The sequence below is a fragment of the Gossypium arboreum genome, chromosome 1, assembly GCF_025698485.1.
Source record: "Gossypium arboreum isolate Shixiya-1 chromosome 1, ASM2569848v2, whole genome shotgun sequence".
Lineage (NCBI taxonomy): Eukaryota > Viridiplantae > Streptophyta > Magnoliopsida > Malvales > Malvaceae > Gossypium > Gossypium arboreum.
The window spans coordinates 11,901,838-11,919,227 of NC_069070.1; the positions used below are offsets into that span (position 1 = coordinate 11,901,838).

Consider the following 17,390-nt stretch of genomic DNA (forward strand, 5'->3'; position numbering starts at 1 on the left):
GTTTTTGTGTTAGTTGGGTTGGTTTAGGTGTAAGCAAGTTTGGGTGGTAAAATGGCTTAGTAAATAGCCTATGCCCACACAGGCAGAGACACGGGCGTGTGTCTCCACCGTGTGTGACACAAGGTCAGGTTACACGGCCGTGTGTCCCCTGGTGTTGAATTAAAAATCAAGTCAGTATGCTCCACACGACTTAGCAAACAGGCGTGTGATTTGGATGTGTGGCATAAGTTAGTATACCCTACAGGTTTGGCACGACCTAGTACACGGCCTGGCATACGGGTACTTGTGGCTATTTCTTAGGGCACACGAGCATGTGTGTTGGCTGTGTGATCTAAGTCAGAGAGTTATATAGGGTTAGACACGGGCGAAGCCACGGCCATGTGATCTCATTTTGAATGTCCACACGACCTGTGGCATGAGCGTGTCTTTAGCTATGTGAGACATACGGCTGGGCCACACGGGCGTGTGTCCCCTGTATTTTGTAAAATTTTCTAAGTTTTGTAAAAATTTCATGAGTTATCGGTTTAGTCCCTAACCACTATTAAAGCATGTTTTGGGCCTCATTGGCTCGTATTAGGGACAATCTAGTTGATGGTGAATGATGTTTACATGGAATTGAAAATTGTATGTGAAATGTATGTTTAATTGTGTTATAAGTCTGGTAATGCTCCATAACCCTATTCCGGCATTGAATACGGGTGAGAGGTGTTGCATTGCTCATACTTGTTTACTTTGCATGGAATCCGCAGCTTTCCTAGTAAACTGGTTTGTGCATATACTACGAATACCCCTTTTTCCTAAGGAGCTTCTTTTCTTTCCACCTTATCTGGGTTGGGAGGTAACCTTGGCTTCTCCTTGTCTAGTGTCCCAACGGACATCCCCGTGTTTAGTGTCTTGACGGACCTCATTTTATCTAGTGTCTTGACAAACCTCCCTTTGTCTAGTGTCTTGGTGGACTTCCCCATGTTTAGTGTCCTGACATACCTTCCTTTGTCTAGTGTCCCTGTGGACTAGCTATGATGCCGTAGCGTCTTTCAGCTATGGCCTTACACAATATAACCCTATGTTTACCATCTCAGCGGACTATAAAGGGATGCTATAATGTCTTTCAGTTATGATTTCAGTCTTATTTAGCTATTTTGGCATGCTTCCATATGATGCCATAGTGTCTTTCAGTTATGATCTTACTAATTCCAGTCATGATGCCATAGTGTCTTTCAGCTATAATCTTACTCATTTTTATCCTGATGCCATAGCATCTTTCAGCTATGGTCTTACTCATTTTAGGCGAATAGCTTCCAACCGGTCCCAAGGCCTAGCCATGATCTTTTATTCACTCTTCACATCGTTTTCCATCCATTCTTCCATTTGCTGCGTTGTACCTTAATGCTTGAACACCCCAATGTCCCTTTCGCAAGGCGCGAAGCTTCGCACATCACGGTTTGCACTCAGCAAAACTGTATGGCGATATCTAATAGAGTCCCCCATTTTTCCCTTCCTAAATTCATCTAATCTAAAAAAAAAACCCTTACCAAAGTTCATATGTAGTACATGAAATTTAATAATAGAACATCATAGATCATGCCTACTGAACTAACAAGGCAGATGCTTATAAGTCATGCAAACTTTCAACATACTTAGTGCTTCTAATTTGGAGTGTAGAGACTCACCTTGCTTTCTCGCCTCCTAAGCTTAGCTTCTTTGACCACCAGTGCCGCCTTCCTTCTGGTAGTTAAGCACAACAACCATGCATCGGTTAATCTAAAAGTGTTCAACCCTTAAAACGCATTTCACAATTACCAAAACGTTTGAGTTTTCTTACTCTACTTCATTTCTTCAATCTACAAATTCAGAGGGTTAAGGAAACTTACCAGTTCCCAATCTTTTTACTTCTAGACTCAAATCCGCATGATGGCTGCAACATGCAGAATTTTCTTCAACTATATCCTCCTCTTCTTCAAGGTGACTGAAGAATACAATGTTTAGAGAAAAAGGTTTTGGAAGCAGAATTAAGAGGAATTCTATTCACACATACACACCCCCTATAATATAATCCCTCGGCAGAGCGTCTACAGACTATTATCGCTGCTCAATCTTAATTATTATGTCTCCCACTTCAAAGCCGATTGATTATATCCTAACCGAACTAGGGTTGAGATAGAACTATTTAAATTTCAGCCACTAAAATTTCTGATTTACCTGGTGGGGTCTTGCGATTCACTAATCCTCTCTATTTAGTCCTAATTTTCTTTAGTTTTAAGCTAAATGGTGACGTCCAAGTGTTACACGACACCACCATTTCGATTTCGTGACGCCAACATTTGAAGTTTCAACGTCAAACCCTAAGGTTACGACATCTATTTGGTATAGTTTGAACAATTTGGTCTTGGAGCAGTGAAGCTTGTTTACTATTTTGGAGGTCAAGACATCGAACCCTTGATGTCGCGACATCAACTTGAAATCTTTTGAAAATGTTGCATTTTGGTCTTCCAACGGTCTTAGGTTAATAAGAGTGCTTACATAAGCTTGTATAAATCCCGGTTCAAAATATGTATTGATGTAATGGTTTTATAATCGTGTTATTAAAATTAATTTGTTGAATTGATGGAAAATATGCTTTTTAAATAAAAAAACTCCAACAACAAATGTAATATCATGTAGCTCGGATTTGGCGACCAGGTTGGGCTAGGGGTGTTACATTAGGTGTATAATTCCATTTAAATCAAAGTAAAAACAAATAAAGGAAAAAAAAGGAGAAAATCTCGAGATTTTGGGGAACTAAGGTCATTTGCGTATTCCATTCTTCTTAACAGTGGTGAAAGAAATAGACCGCTACTGCCTGTTCCTCAACAACGCAGAAAATATACCATTTTTTACTACTTTTTCATGGAACGAGAAACAGACCATCGCCCATTGCTCCTCAATGGCACGAGAAATAGACCATCTTTGACTTCTCTTCAATGGCTCATGAACTAAACCATTCTCATTACTTTTCTCTGAATTTGTTTTGTCATATTTGAATATGCTCTATATTTGGAACATCTTTCCATGAAAGAGTTATTAGAAAAATTACATTTTATGGGAACTTTGAGGCATATTCCCAATAGGTAAAGGTGGAGATTTGTATAATAAAATTATGATTTTATATTCTACTCCATGAGACCTTTACAAGGTATATCATATGCTCAAAAGGGTTGAGTGATGAATGGGAAATTGATGCTCAAAGTAATCTACTTGGAATTATTTGTTGAGGAAAAGTAAAAGCTTAGATCCTACATTGGTTAAATACCAAGTGTAAGATGTGTATATTTATGGGAACCCTCTTGAAGGGTGATTGAATGAGTAAGCTTGAAACCCTGCCTCACACGCAGGAGGGGTGCAGGTCCAAACTCGACGGGGTTGGGGCGCATCCAACACAAAATTATTTTTCCTCAGTAGACGTAATCTGTTTCTATAAGGACATAATCTTATTTATTTGATTCCAATCAATTTTAAATAAAATTGATTTGTTGGCTCCTTAATGAAATATTTTATGGATATTTCCAAAAATTTCACATTTCTAAATGCCTATAAAAAGCTTTGTATTCTGTAGAATTTTTCCTACTCTCATACTATTTGACACCAAAATTATTTTGCTCTCAAAACTCTTATTTTTCTTCTCCATATTTTTCAACGTTCCGATGATAGAAAAAGGCAATGTTCGTTCGTTGATCGCTGCAGAAGTGCTACTGCTTTGATAATTGTTGTTGTTGTATCCTGGGAGACATTTGACCAATGTTTCTCCAAGTACCATAGGAGCGATCGAATCTATCTTAAGGAAATTGTTTTTAATCGGCCTCAACGTTTAGTAAACTCTCTATTCTCCCTTTTGATTTCAACTTTTGTTATGGTTTTGATTGTTTTTCGTATTTGATAAATTAAATATATGATACGTGATTTCGCGATAGGTTTTAAAGATTTATAATTAATCATTCTTGAAACTAACTATTATCACGATAAAGGCAAGTGTACCTATTGAACAGTAGTATAGCTTTAGCAAGACCGGATTGTCGAACCCAAAGGAACCAAGAGTACTAGTAATTACTTCCTTTTTGTTATCTAGCCTAAAAATTAATGGGTTTGTTTATCTAAACCAATTAACTAAACTAAGGATGCACAGAGAGAAATTGGGGAAAAACTTTTGGGAAAATTCGATTTATTAAGACAATACCCAAGGAAAAATCCACCTAGACTTCACTTTTTATTTGACTCTGAATCAGACGATTTATTCATTTGACTTGATCCGTAGAAATCCCTAAGTTATACTATTATCTCTTTCGAGACTAATAACGTCTAGCTCTAGGTTGATTAATTGAAATCTCTTTCTAATTAACGTCCTAGTGTTGCATTAGCTCGATCTATGGATCCCCTTATTAGATTTCACCCTAATCCGGCAAAATCTTATCACCCTATCTCTAGGCGTGTAATCAACTTCGCTTAATTACGATAAATTTACTCTTAGACAGAGTCTTTTCCTCCTCTAAATAAGAGCATTAACTTGAATCAATATCCTATAATATTAAAACAAGAATTAAGAACACATAATTAAGAACAAGTCAAATATTTATCATACAATTCATATAATAATAACAAGATCTGTATTAGGTTTCATTCCCCTTAGGTATTTAGGGGGTTTAGTTTATACTTGTAGCACCCCTAGCCCGAGTCTGATCGCCGGTTTAGGCTATGAGGTATTACCAAGCTGAACATTTAATTTTCAATCACATAATCTATCAACAAAAGCAGAAATCGAACTGAATACATACAGATTTATAAGTTATAAATGCCATTTTCATACGGCCATAATATTTACAATTACAAAACATATTTTATCAACAGTCCAACCTATACATGCCATATCGAGACCAAAATATAACTGTACCAACAAGATCGATAGTATGATGAACTGCTGACGATCCTCGAGTCAGTGGCCAAAATCAACAATCTATAAAACAGAGAGATAAGAAACAGAGTAATCTTTCGAGGCTTAGTAAGTTTAAGCATTTCAACAATTAAAACATGTCATTTAAATCGAACAATGAATATTACCAAATTCGTATTCTAATTACAATCACTAGGCCAAATATACACAACTATACCACACATAAAGACTATTGGCCGAATATAAATACACAAAGAAATTTTCAGCACATGCTTCACTTTACTTTATGGCTCATACAACTAATTTAATTCACATATTTTCATATAATGGTAGACATCGATCGAATAGGTAATTTCTCTTATTCATAGATATATTAATCATTCATATAGTTATATCGTTGTTTGATACTAATGACTCACTTTGCAATCAATTCACATAACAGTATATAATACGTACCTGGTCATTACCATGTATCATACATATTCGATAATAGTTTACTTTGAACATTTGAATTTGTAATCTCATTCAATTGCTTGGCGTTAAGCCCGCTAGGTTTCAAAACACGAATCCAGCACTAGTGAAAGCTTCTTGAACTTTAAGCCCGGATATAGTACCAACACTAAGCTCGTGGGATTTAACCCGATATACATTACCAAAGACGAAGCTCATGATTTAACCCGGATATACATTACCAGCACAAAGCCTGTGGGATTTAACCCAGATATACATTACCAGCACGAAGCCTGCGGGATTTAACCCGGATATTTAATATATCGAGAGCTAAGCATATTTACCACATGATAATTCGGCTCATATAACATATCACATTTGTACTTCACTTTCTTCATTCGAGTATGAGCACACAACGAAAACATACTTTCAATATAACTTTCGGTTCAACACTTTTATGCAAGAACGCATAACCATTTCACTACCTCAGCTTAACTCCTAATATTAATTCGATTACATTCCATATACTCAAGTTATTTATTAAACAACCTTATTCAAGTAGAGACAATAGATTGCAATTCATTTATCATGCTTATCTCATTACATCAATTATCTAATAACTGTAATTACTCAAAACTTACCTCAGATATTTTTGAACAGTTGCGGATAGGCTATTCGTTCGCTTTCTCCTTTCCCTTATCTGGTCTAGTTCCTCTTTGCTCTTGAGCTTAATTTAAACAAATGAATTTGTTTAATCATTTCAAACATCAAAGGCCTTTTTAAAGCACTTAACCCTTATACTCAATAATGAAACCAAACCATATACCTAATTATTTTATCACATCACTTTAAGCACACATATTAACTATCATACACCCATTTCACATGCCAAGTTACAATGAATAAAAATACATACACACCAATAATTTAATTACCCATTTCGATCTTATAGGGTAACTTCAATACATCATGTTTATACAATTTGTCATACACGTACCACATATTTAGCAAGCCAAAATTACTCTTAAATTATCCATTATAATCATTTCATAGATATAAAACATAGCTGAAAAATCCTTAGCATAAATGCATATAATAACACCCAAATCATCAACTATTTTAACATACATGACACATGAGGTTAACTAAAACTCCATTCAATTTTAAGATATTAACCCTACTAAACTCATACCATGACCATATCTAACCGAATTCAAGTAGAGGATTAATTACAACCACGTATACACCAATATATAATTATAACATGCTTTAATATCTTATATATCCCATTCGGCCCTAACCACTCAAACTTAGCTTTCATATACAAATTCCATCTCACGATTAATTGTAGCAAATTACACATAGTTACATTATTGCCAAACAATGACCGATTATGTATATCAAATAAATAGTTCACATAACACATAACTCAAATAACCAAAGTTTATATAACCCTAATGTCCAAATATGAATATCACTCAAATTTTCTTATGACTTAACCTTTTACTCCTTTTAGCCTAATATTCATTAAACATTTAGTTCACATACACAAGCACAATCTGTCAAGGCTTATTATATTTTCAAGTACACATCAAATCTATATAGTATTTATTTAGTTCATCAAACCGATATTTAATCCTATTTCCCTTAACACAATTGTATTCGGCAATGACCACAATCATTTAACCAACTAAAAAAAATTAAACCACAACATTTTAAATTCATCTTATTCTTCCCCCTTTTGACCGAATGAATATATATATCAAATGAAAACTCAACTAAACAACAACATTTTTTTCTTTCCAAAATGCATATACACTCATACGGAAAATTTCAATTTGTACTTTTCAACCATGAATTCTACTCATTCAACCATCATTTAAGCTACTTAACAAATAACTAACATCTTCCCAAAGACTTATCAAAATAACACCAATTTAGCACTTGCCGAATGGACATTTGTTCATTGATTCATGAATTTAAACTATGGGTTAAATAAACTATGTACTTATCAATTTAATCTCATAATCAATTAAAATAAAAAATCACAATGCATACCTTAAATTGGGATAGCCATGGCCGAATGCCTTGGTTTCTTCTTCAATATTTTTCTTTCCCAAATTCGGCAATCAAGAAAGAAAGATGAACATCTATTTTTTTTATCATCTTTATTTTTTTACTAATTATTTTATTTCAAAAATAAAGCCATCACTTATTATAATACTTAAATAAAACATATATTATACATCAACCATCATTTATGGCCGGCTACTAAACAAAATTGGTCTATTTGACATGCAAATCCCTTATGTCATCATTTCATGCATTATTTGGTACTTTAAAATTTACCTATCACACTTTCAAGTTTTATCACATGAGTCCTATCTTATAAATTTCACATACAAATGACAAAATCAAAGCATGAAACTTTCACACATGCATTTACACATATAATAAACATAGAATTTAACAGTTAATTATTTTTATGACTCGGTTTTGTGGTCCCGAAACCACTTTCCGACTAGGGTCAAATTAGGGCTGTCACAATACTTATGAAAGAAAACATCTCAAAAGGATAAAGATAACAAAACATAAAGAAAACCCAAAACCCCTGAATGGAAATTGAAGGGAGATATTCAGTCTTGACGATGAATTCGACTTCTGAGATGGATCAATCGGCTTCCCTTGAGTAATTCCTTGCCTCCTACTCTGTGTGTCTCTTCTAAGTGCCTCCTCAGGTATTTAAATAGGCTTTAGAATGCCTAAGAGCCCTCAAAAGTGGCCTTTTCCGAATAGGACTATACTTGGGCTCTGCAGGGACACGCCTGTGTGACACGCCCGTGTGCAATTACTCCAGCCCGTGGTCAAGGCTGTTGAATAGGTACGGGCATGTAGTCTACTTGTGTAAGTCATGCTTCGATCTTTCCAAATGGACACTGCCGTGTGACACACCCGTGTGAGGAATTCCAGGTCGTGTTGATTTCCCACGTGGGTCCATTTTTTCTGTTTTTGGCCCGTTTCTCGCTCTTTTTACTCTCTTATGCTCACCTAAGTATAAAACATAAAATTAAAGAATTAGGAGCATCGAATTCACCAAATCTAAGAAGAATCATCCATAAATGTGCTAAGCATGGGATAAAAATATGTATAAATTACGGTTTATCAATATAAATCATTCTATTTATATATTTTATTTTATATAAGTTTATTTATATTTATTTATTTGTTCGCTAACATGTTTTGTCCAACAATATTAAGACAAACTCTAATATTTGCAATTCTCTAATCCGAGATGGATGAGACACCAAGATTTATTCTCGCCATTCAATGAATAAATAAATAAAAAGAAAATTAATAAAATATATATTTTTATTTTTTTAAAAGTGAATAAAATTTGCTTCAGGATTTATTCTCGCCATTCAACGAATTTTATTCCAAGTTTATTTTATTTCCAAAATGAGTTTTTAAATAAAAATAAAATCTGTTTCAGGATTTATTCCCACCGTTAAATGGATTTTGTTCTTTTTTGAGTTTATTTCCAAAACGAGAAATTAAAATTAAATAAAATCTATTTCGGCTGATTAACAAGATTTTATTCGATTTTAATTTTATTTCCAAATTAGAATTAATTTAAATAAAATATGTTTCGGGATTTATTCCCACCGTTTAAGAAGATTTTATTCAATATTAATTTGTTTCCAAATGAAGACTTAATCAAATAATTTTGTTTCGAGATTTATTCCCACCGTTTAATAGAATTTATTTTGATTTAATTACATGATTTTGTTTCGGGATTTAGTCCTGCCGTTTAACAAAATTGATTTTGATTTTGTTTCAGAATTTTAATTCCGCCGTTGAACAAAATCAAAGGGAAATTTTCTGATTATTTTTGGCCTAATTGTGGCTTTAAATTGTGAATTAAAAAGGAAATTTATCAACGGTGAAATTAAAAAGACAATATCAGAATGCATGTCTAGGATTGGTTCTTTGAAAAACTTGGTATTTAAGCGTGCCGAGTGCACCACCTTTCTTTTAGGGTTACCTACCTAGTGCATTATTTTATTTTATTTTTTATTAGACTGTATAAACTTTTGTTTCAAGTTTTATTAGATTCCTGCCAGTTAACGAAAGTTGATAATTTTCTAATTCTGATTTTGTTTCTTGATAGAAAATGGAAACTCCCATCAATGCTGTGGAAGATATGGACTTATGTGCTATGATTTTTGAAGTAAACATGGTTTGTTCAAATTCAAGAGAATGGTGGCTTGATACAAGTGCCACATGTCATATCTGCTATGACGAAGACTCATTTTTTGAGTTGGAACCTTGTGAAAATGGGGAGAAGCTCTATATGGGCAATGCTGCAACTTCCAAGATGAAAGGGAATGGTACTGTGGTTTTGATGATGACTTATGACCAAGAACTCAAGCTTCAAAATGTGTTGTATGTGCCTGATATACACAAGAACCTTGTTTTTGGGACACTCCTTAGTGTACACGGCTTTAAGATGGTGTTTGAATCCCATAAGCTAGTTTTGTCTAACGAGGGAATGTATGTAGGAAGAGGATATGTATTAAATAACATGTAAAAACTTAATGCAATCTTTGTAAAAGCAAAGACAATGAATAAAAATGTCGCTTCTTCCTCTGCTTATATGCTCAAGTCATTTGATATATGACATGGTAAGCTCAGACATGTTAATTATGATATTTTACGTAGATTAACTAACATGAAGCACATTCTTTTATTTCACATTAATTATAAACATAAATGTGAAACTTGTGTTGAGATAAAATTAACAAGGTCTTCATTTTAAACTGTTAAAAAAGCACAGAACCACTTGATCTAATACATAGTGATGTTTGTAACTTAAAGTTTGTTCAAACAAGAGGAGGGACTAAATATTTTATTACCTTCATTGATGATAACACAAAATATTACTACATGTATTTGCTTAAGAGCAAAGATGAAGCTATAGAGAAATTTATTCTCTATAAGTAGAAATTTGAAAACCAACTTAATAAAAAGATTAATATGGTAAGAAGTGATCGTGGTGGTGAATATGTTGAACCATTTGGTGAATACTAAGCACAACATGATATTATTCATGAAGTGACACCACCATACCCTCTTCAATCAATTGGAGTAGCTGAACGAAAAAATCAGACTCTAAAGAAAATGATGAATGTATTGCTAGGAAACTTTGGGTTATTACAAAACATGTGAGGAGAAGCTATTCTATCAACTAATTACCTTTTAAATCAGGTTCCCCACAAGAAAAAGGATAAGACACTATATGAGTTATGGAAAAATAAAAAACCTTCCTACAACCACTTCAAAGTGTGGGGGTGTCTTGCAAAGGTAATGGCTTCATTACCAAAACAAAGAAAATAGGTCCTAAAACGGTGTATTGTATTTTTATTTGCTATGCACATCATAACAATGGATATAGGTTTCCTGTGTATGAATCGAAAAATCCTAACATTCACAAGAATACCATATTGGAATCAAAGAATGTTTCATTCTTTGAGAATATCTTCCCTTGTAAATTTATAAAAGTTGATTCAAGTTCAACAAAATGAACTTCAGAGCTATAGATGAAAATAGTCCTGAAGAGGCTGAAACTGAGATAGAGCAAATGAGGAGTAAACAAGCAAGGGTAGAAAAATCTTTTGGATCAAATTTTCTAACCTTTATGCTAGAGGCCGAACCTCAAACGTATAATGATGCTATACGATCATCCGAAAGCATTTCATGGAAAGATGCTATTAAAAGTGAAATTGATTCCATCATGCAAAATCATACATGGGAATTAGTGGATCTTCCTCTGGGAATTAGACCATTAAATTCTAAATGGATTTTCAAATAGAAATTGAAAGCATATGGAACAATTGATAGGTACAATGCTAGATTGGTTATAAAAGGTTATAGACAAAATGAAGGCCTTGACTATTTTGATACTTTTTCTCTAGTATCTAGAATAACTTCCATGAGTATGATACTTGTAATTGCCGTCTTGCAGAATCTAGAAGTACATCAAATGGATTTTAAAATAGATTTTCTAAATGGAGATCTTGATGAAGAAATCTACATGGTACAACATAAGGGTCATGTAGTTCCAAGACAAGAAAGGAAAATTTGTAAATTGGTGAAGTCTTTATATGGACTTAAGCAAGCACCAAAATAATGACATGAAAAGTTTGATAATGTTATGATGAAAAATGGCTTCAAGATTAATGAGTGTGACAAATGTGTGTATGTCAAAACTACCGATGTTGAATATATAATCCTATGCTTATATATTGATGACATACTCATTGTTGGAAGTAACAATGAAATGGTAAAACGTACCAAAGACATGTTAAATTTATGATTTGACATTAAAGATATGGGACTAGCTGATGTAATTTTGGGTATCCAAATTAAAAGGTCATATGTAGGTCTAATATTGACTCAGTCACACTATGTGGATAAGATTCTTGGGAAATTTAGCAGTGATGATTCCGGTATAGCCAGAACTCCAATAGATATGAGTCAGCATCTGTCCAAAAATAGAGGTGAAAGCATTAACCAAGTGAAATATGCCAGGGTCATAGGCAGTCTAATGTACCTTATGAGCTGTACTAGACCAGATATTGCTTTCACCGTGAGTAGTTTAAACAGATTCACAAGCAATCTAGGGGAAAACCACTGGAAAGCAATTGCGAAGATACTGAGATATCTAAGATATGCTCGGGACTATAGATTACATTGTTCTAGAGATCCTACTATTTTAGAAGGATTCTCAGATGCTAGTTGGATATCTAATATTCAAGATACCAAAGGTACAAGTGGATATGTCTTTACATTGAGAGGAGGAGCTATGTTATGGAAATCCTCAAGACAAAGGATTATAATGATATCTGCAATGGAATCTGAGTTTGTCGCTCTAGAAAAATCTGGAGAAGAGGCAGAATGACTTCAATACTTCTTGGAGGATATTCCTAACTAGCCAAAGCATGTGCCCACAATATGCATATATTGTGATAACCAAGCAACAATTGGTAGAGCACAAAATACAATGTATAATGGTAAGTTAAGACATATGCGTCGTCGACACAATACTGTTAAACAACTGATCTCAAACGGAGTTATCTCTATTGATTTTGTAAAATCAAAAGATAACATTGCAGATCCACTAACTAAAGGTTTAAATCGAGATGTGGTTGATAAAACATCGAAAGGAATAGGACTAAAGCCCATGAAAATTGAAGGCGCTATGTGAAGAAAAACCCAATTTAGCTGTCTGGAGATCCCAAGATCTAGGTTCAAAGGGACAACCGAATTGCATAGACCTTCTGCGGTCACTGTGGGGGTTCTTATACCAAGTCCGTTCCTATGATGTAAACAGTGACTAAAAATGGAAGAGGTTAACTAATGCTTTTAATTACCATTGTGTGTTTTAGTGAGCCAAATAACATAAGTCTCCTATGTGAGAGTGAAGTAGGGTCGCTTCAAGGAGACTATTGGGGCATAGTTCTCTCAAACTCTTGCAAAACCAGGAGATGTTCACGGCTATATGAACATACCCATAAGAACTAAAACCTTGCTAGGGAGGTATTGTATGAGGTATTTAATCATTTATACAAAAAGCAGAACAGTTCAAGGACATCACGTCTACTGGACAACTAGTAAAGTAAATATACTTTCATAAGGGAAGGTTCAAGGGTGGATACCTACCTATCCTATGCAACTATCAATCGTAGATTCTTTCACCACATTGAGTCAATGCTCTCGATAAAACTATCAATTTTTCATTTTTGTGGAGGATTGTTAGAAAAGTTACATTTTATGGGAACTTTGAGGCATATTCTCAATAGGTAAAGGTGGAGAGTTGAATCATAAAATTATGGTTTCATATTCTATTCCATGAGACCTTTACAACGGTATGTCATATGCTCAAGATGCTTGAGTGATGAATGAGAAATTAATGCTCAAAATAAGCTACTTGGAAATATTTGTTGAGGTTCGTAAAGGCTTAAATCCCATTTTGGTTAAATACCAAGTGTGACATGTGTATATATATGGGAACCCTCTTGAAGGGTGATCGAATGACTAAACTTGAAACCTTGCCTCGTGCGTAGGGGGATGCAGGTCCAAACCCGATGGCGTTGGGGTGCACTCGCATGACGTGGGCGACGCGAAATGTTTGAACCAATCTGGCCCAAATGGGCCTGTGGATATTTTAGTCCAACACTAAATTATTTTTCCTCAGCAGACATAATCTGTTTATATAAGGACATTATCTTATTTATTTGATTCCAATTAATTTGATTTAATTTTTAAATCAAATTGATTTGTTGGCTTCTTAATGGCAAATTTTGTGGATATTTCCATTCCACCTTTCTAAATGCCTATAAAAGGCTTTGTATTTTGTATAATATTTCCAACTCTCATACTTTCTTACACTAAAATTCTTTTGCTCTCAATACTCTTCTTTTTCTTCTCCATATTTTTCAACATTCTAGTGATAGAAAAATGCAACGTTTGTTTGTTGATCTCTGCAGAGGTGCTACTGTTTTTATCATTGTTGTTGTTGTATCCTGGGAGACATTCGACCAATGCTAGCTTCTCCAAGTACCGTAGGAGCGGCCGAATTTGTCTTAAAGAAACTGTTTTTAATAGGCCTCAACGTTTAGTAAAATCTTTATTCTCCCTTTTGATTTCAACTTTTGTTACGGTTTTGAATGTTTTTTATATTTGAGAGATTAAATATAAATAATTCTATTTATATATTTTATTATATATATTTATTTATTTTGTTCGATAACCTGCTTTATCAAACAAGAATGAGAGAAAGAGAATGGAGAAGTGGTTGAAAAAATAGATTTAAATGGTCGGCTTGATGTACAAATTTTTTTGTCATTTTCAAAGTTGTTTTTAATTTTTTCTATAGATTTGATGTTAAATGAAAAAATGAGTTTTGCAGATTTTAAGATAAATTAAAAAATTATTTTTCTTAAAATATGTTTTATATTTTTATAAAATTTATAATTTTAAAAATAAAATTATTGACGTAATTACTAAGTAAGCCATGTAAGCACCAAGATGCCATGGGTAATTTGAGCAAACATAATCGTTTGAGGGTAAAAAAGGCCAAGAAAATGTTACTATTATTATTATTATTATTATTATTATTATTATTATTATTATTATTATTATTATTTTGTTGGAGATTGAAAAAAAGGGAATATTTCGAAAAAAAAAAGGGCACAGAATATATACCGACTTACATCCATCTAAACCATTTTGGATCATAGTTGACAACGAAGAAAGGTTGTAAATACGAAAATCGAAAATAAATGTCTTGCTATTTCAATTCTCTTCTCCTTACCACCACCTTCAGCCCACCTGCCATATGAGCGGTTAAGAGAGGAACAAGAACCGGTTCTTCCTGGCATACTACTCTGATCTCGAACCGTCTCAATATTGAAGCGACTACATACTTCATCTGAATGAACGCCATTTCTTTCCCAAGGCAAACTCTTGGACCCGCCTGAAACACCGGGAAATTGAAAGCGCTTACTGCCTTCAGCAACCCATGCTCTGCACCCGGTTCCTCGAACCACCGGTCTGGTTTAAACTCCAACCGGTCCTTGCCCCATAACTCCTCCATCCTCCCCATTCCGTAGGGGAAATAGGTCACCCTGTCTCCTTTCCCGACAAAAGTTCCATCGGGTAAAACGTCGTCGTTTACTGCATGCTTTGAATCCCATGCAACCGGCGGGTAAAGCCTCATTGATTCACATAAACAGGCTTTAACGCAATTCATTTCCTTTAACACCTGGAAATCCAATCGTTTTTCGTCATTGCCAACCATTGATTTCACTTCTTTTACCATCATTTCCTCGGCGTTTGGATGCTTAGAAAGCAACCAAAAGAGCCAAGTCAATGCCGAGGAAGTGGTGTCTCTTCCAGCCATGATTAAGCTAATCATCATATCTCTTACAACTTCCTCGTCATGCCCAGCCGACAACAACCTCGACAAAAGATCTTCTGTTTCAGCTGATGTTTCAACTTCAAGAGCCCTCTTTTTGTTTCTGATGATCTCCAAAACGCATCCATGGACGAATTGAACCGCTTGTTTCAGTTTCTTTTCTGACCCAATGTTAAAAGCTCTCTTCATTTTCCATACAAGAAACATGGGTGCCATCCCTCGCATGGCGCTGATCTCCGATGCGCTATCGAAAGCTTTCACGAGAGGCGGCACTGGTCTCGAAAGATCCAAGCAACAAGGGTCTTGACCGAATGATACTTTACTGACAGTATCGAATGCAAATCGTCTCAATACATCTTGAAAATCAATAACTTTCTCAGTCAACATTGCTTCTTCAAGCAATGGTAACAGCCGATTCTCAACTTCTTCATGAAGCGATTTCACCACGAATTCTCTCAATGATCTGGTGCTAAACTCATGGCTAGCTAGCTTCCTTTGAGTGCTCCACAACTCCCCATCCACATTAAATATCCCACAACCGAGAAGATCGGCGAGGATTTCAGTGAATGGCTTGCCTTTAGGGAAATTATTGAAGTTGGTCTTGAGCATGTGCTCGACGTTAGCCGGGTTCGCCGTCACAACAGTACGACGTGCACCAAGTCGACTCACCACGATAGTCTGGCACGGACGATATTGGTTCTTGTAGAAAGAGATGAGACTACCAAGAAAAGGATACGAACGAGGCTCAGTATTGGAAGACATTAAAACCGATTTCTTGGCGTAAAAAGACATTGATTCTCGCATGAAAAAGACAAAGAAAGAAAATAAGAAAAACCCTAAAGCAAATAGCAAGAGGAAACAGGAAACCATGGCTGCTGCAGCAGATTAAGGCTAAAACAGAGCAAAGCTTATGCGGTTTGTAAAGATTAACTGAAGGAGTGGATTAAGCCTTAGGGTGTTTTTTGGGGACGGCGAGAGAGAGATAGAGAGAGAGAGAGAGAGAATGAAAAAGTACATTATAATATTGATTAATATTACATAAAAAAGAAAGAGAAAGAGAGAGAGGGGCAAAGACAGATCAATAAAGCTATGGAAAATTAGCTAGCTGACTTTAGGGTTTAATAAGGAAAGAGACAAATTAGAGATGGGATATCACATGGTTCTCGAGCTTAAATTTGGAACTCACTACGGCGTGCTCACCTTTGTCGTATTCGGTAAGTAAATATACATGTATTTAAATTAATATTTTATTTAAAATTTAAATTTTCTCACCTATCAATCCTGTATCAATTTAAAGTTATCAAAAATAGATAGAATAATTTTACCATATTTGATTATTATATTAGTTTAAAAATTTATTCATATAGTTTTCACTTACACACTTACATCATGGGTGTTATAATCAAGTATCTATAATTATAGTTTTATGTACAAAGTTATATTATTATAAGGTATGATGTCTTTTATATTTTATAATTCAATAAAAACTTAATCTTAATAAAATTTGAACCCATGCCACAAATAATTTTAAACATTTAATTTTACTATTTCAACCAAATTTGATTTTTGGAAGAACTTTTAATCAATATATTTATTATATAATTTTTTTACTCATATACTAGGAGTGTCATAATCTAATGTGTTTATATATATATATATATATATATATATTAATTATAGAAACATAAATTTGAATAAACTTTTGAATAGATGAAAATATTTTTCATTATTAATTATATTACTAAGTTTTTATAGAAAAAGGTTTTATTAAAAAATAATACAACTTTTATTCATTTCAACTAGAGGTGTGCATGGGTGGTCCGGGCCAAATTCGGGTCGAACTCAATTAAAAATTTAGGCCCGTTTGCTAGGCCCAAGCCCGGCCCGACTCGAAAAATAGGCCTAAAATTTTATCCAAGCCCGACCCAAATAAAAATGTTAAAAACTGGGCCCAACCCGGCCCGCCCATATTAATTTTATATAATTTTAAAATATATATAATACATAAAAAATACTAAAAATATCAAAATAAATATTTTCCAA

At 34.3% G+C, this 17,390-nt stretch overlaps 1 protein-coding gene across 1 annotated transcript; it reads right to left on the minus strand.

Moving 5' to 3' along the window:
* Positions 1-14,603: 14,603 nt before the first annotated feature.
* On the minus strand, positions 14,604-16,410 carry LOC108466763 (cytochrome P450 94B3). The gene has a single exon (XM_017767132.2). The coding sequence runs from the start codon at positions 16,215-16,217 to the stop codon at positions 14,721-14,723; it is 1,497 nt and encodes a 498-aa protein (XP_017622621.1). The 5' UTR covers positions 16,218-16,410; the 3' UTR covers positions 14,604-14,720.
* Between the last annotated feature and the right edge of the window lie 980 nt (positions 16,411-17,390).

What these genes read in the sequence shown, in the direction of transcription:
- LOC108466763 (XM_017767132.2), bottom strand. Translation starts at nt 16,217, where the DNA reads ATGGTTTCCTGTTTCCTCTTGCTATTTGCTTTAGGGTTTTTCTTATTT.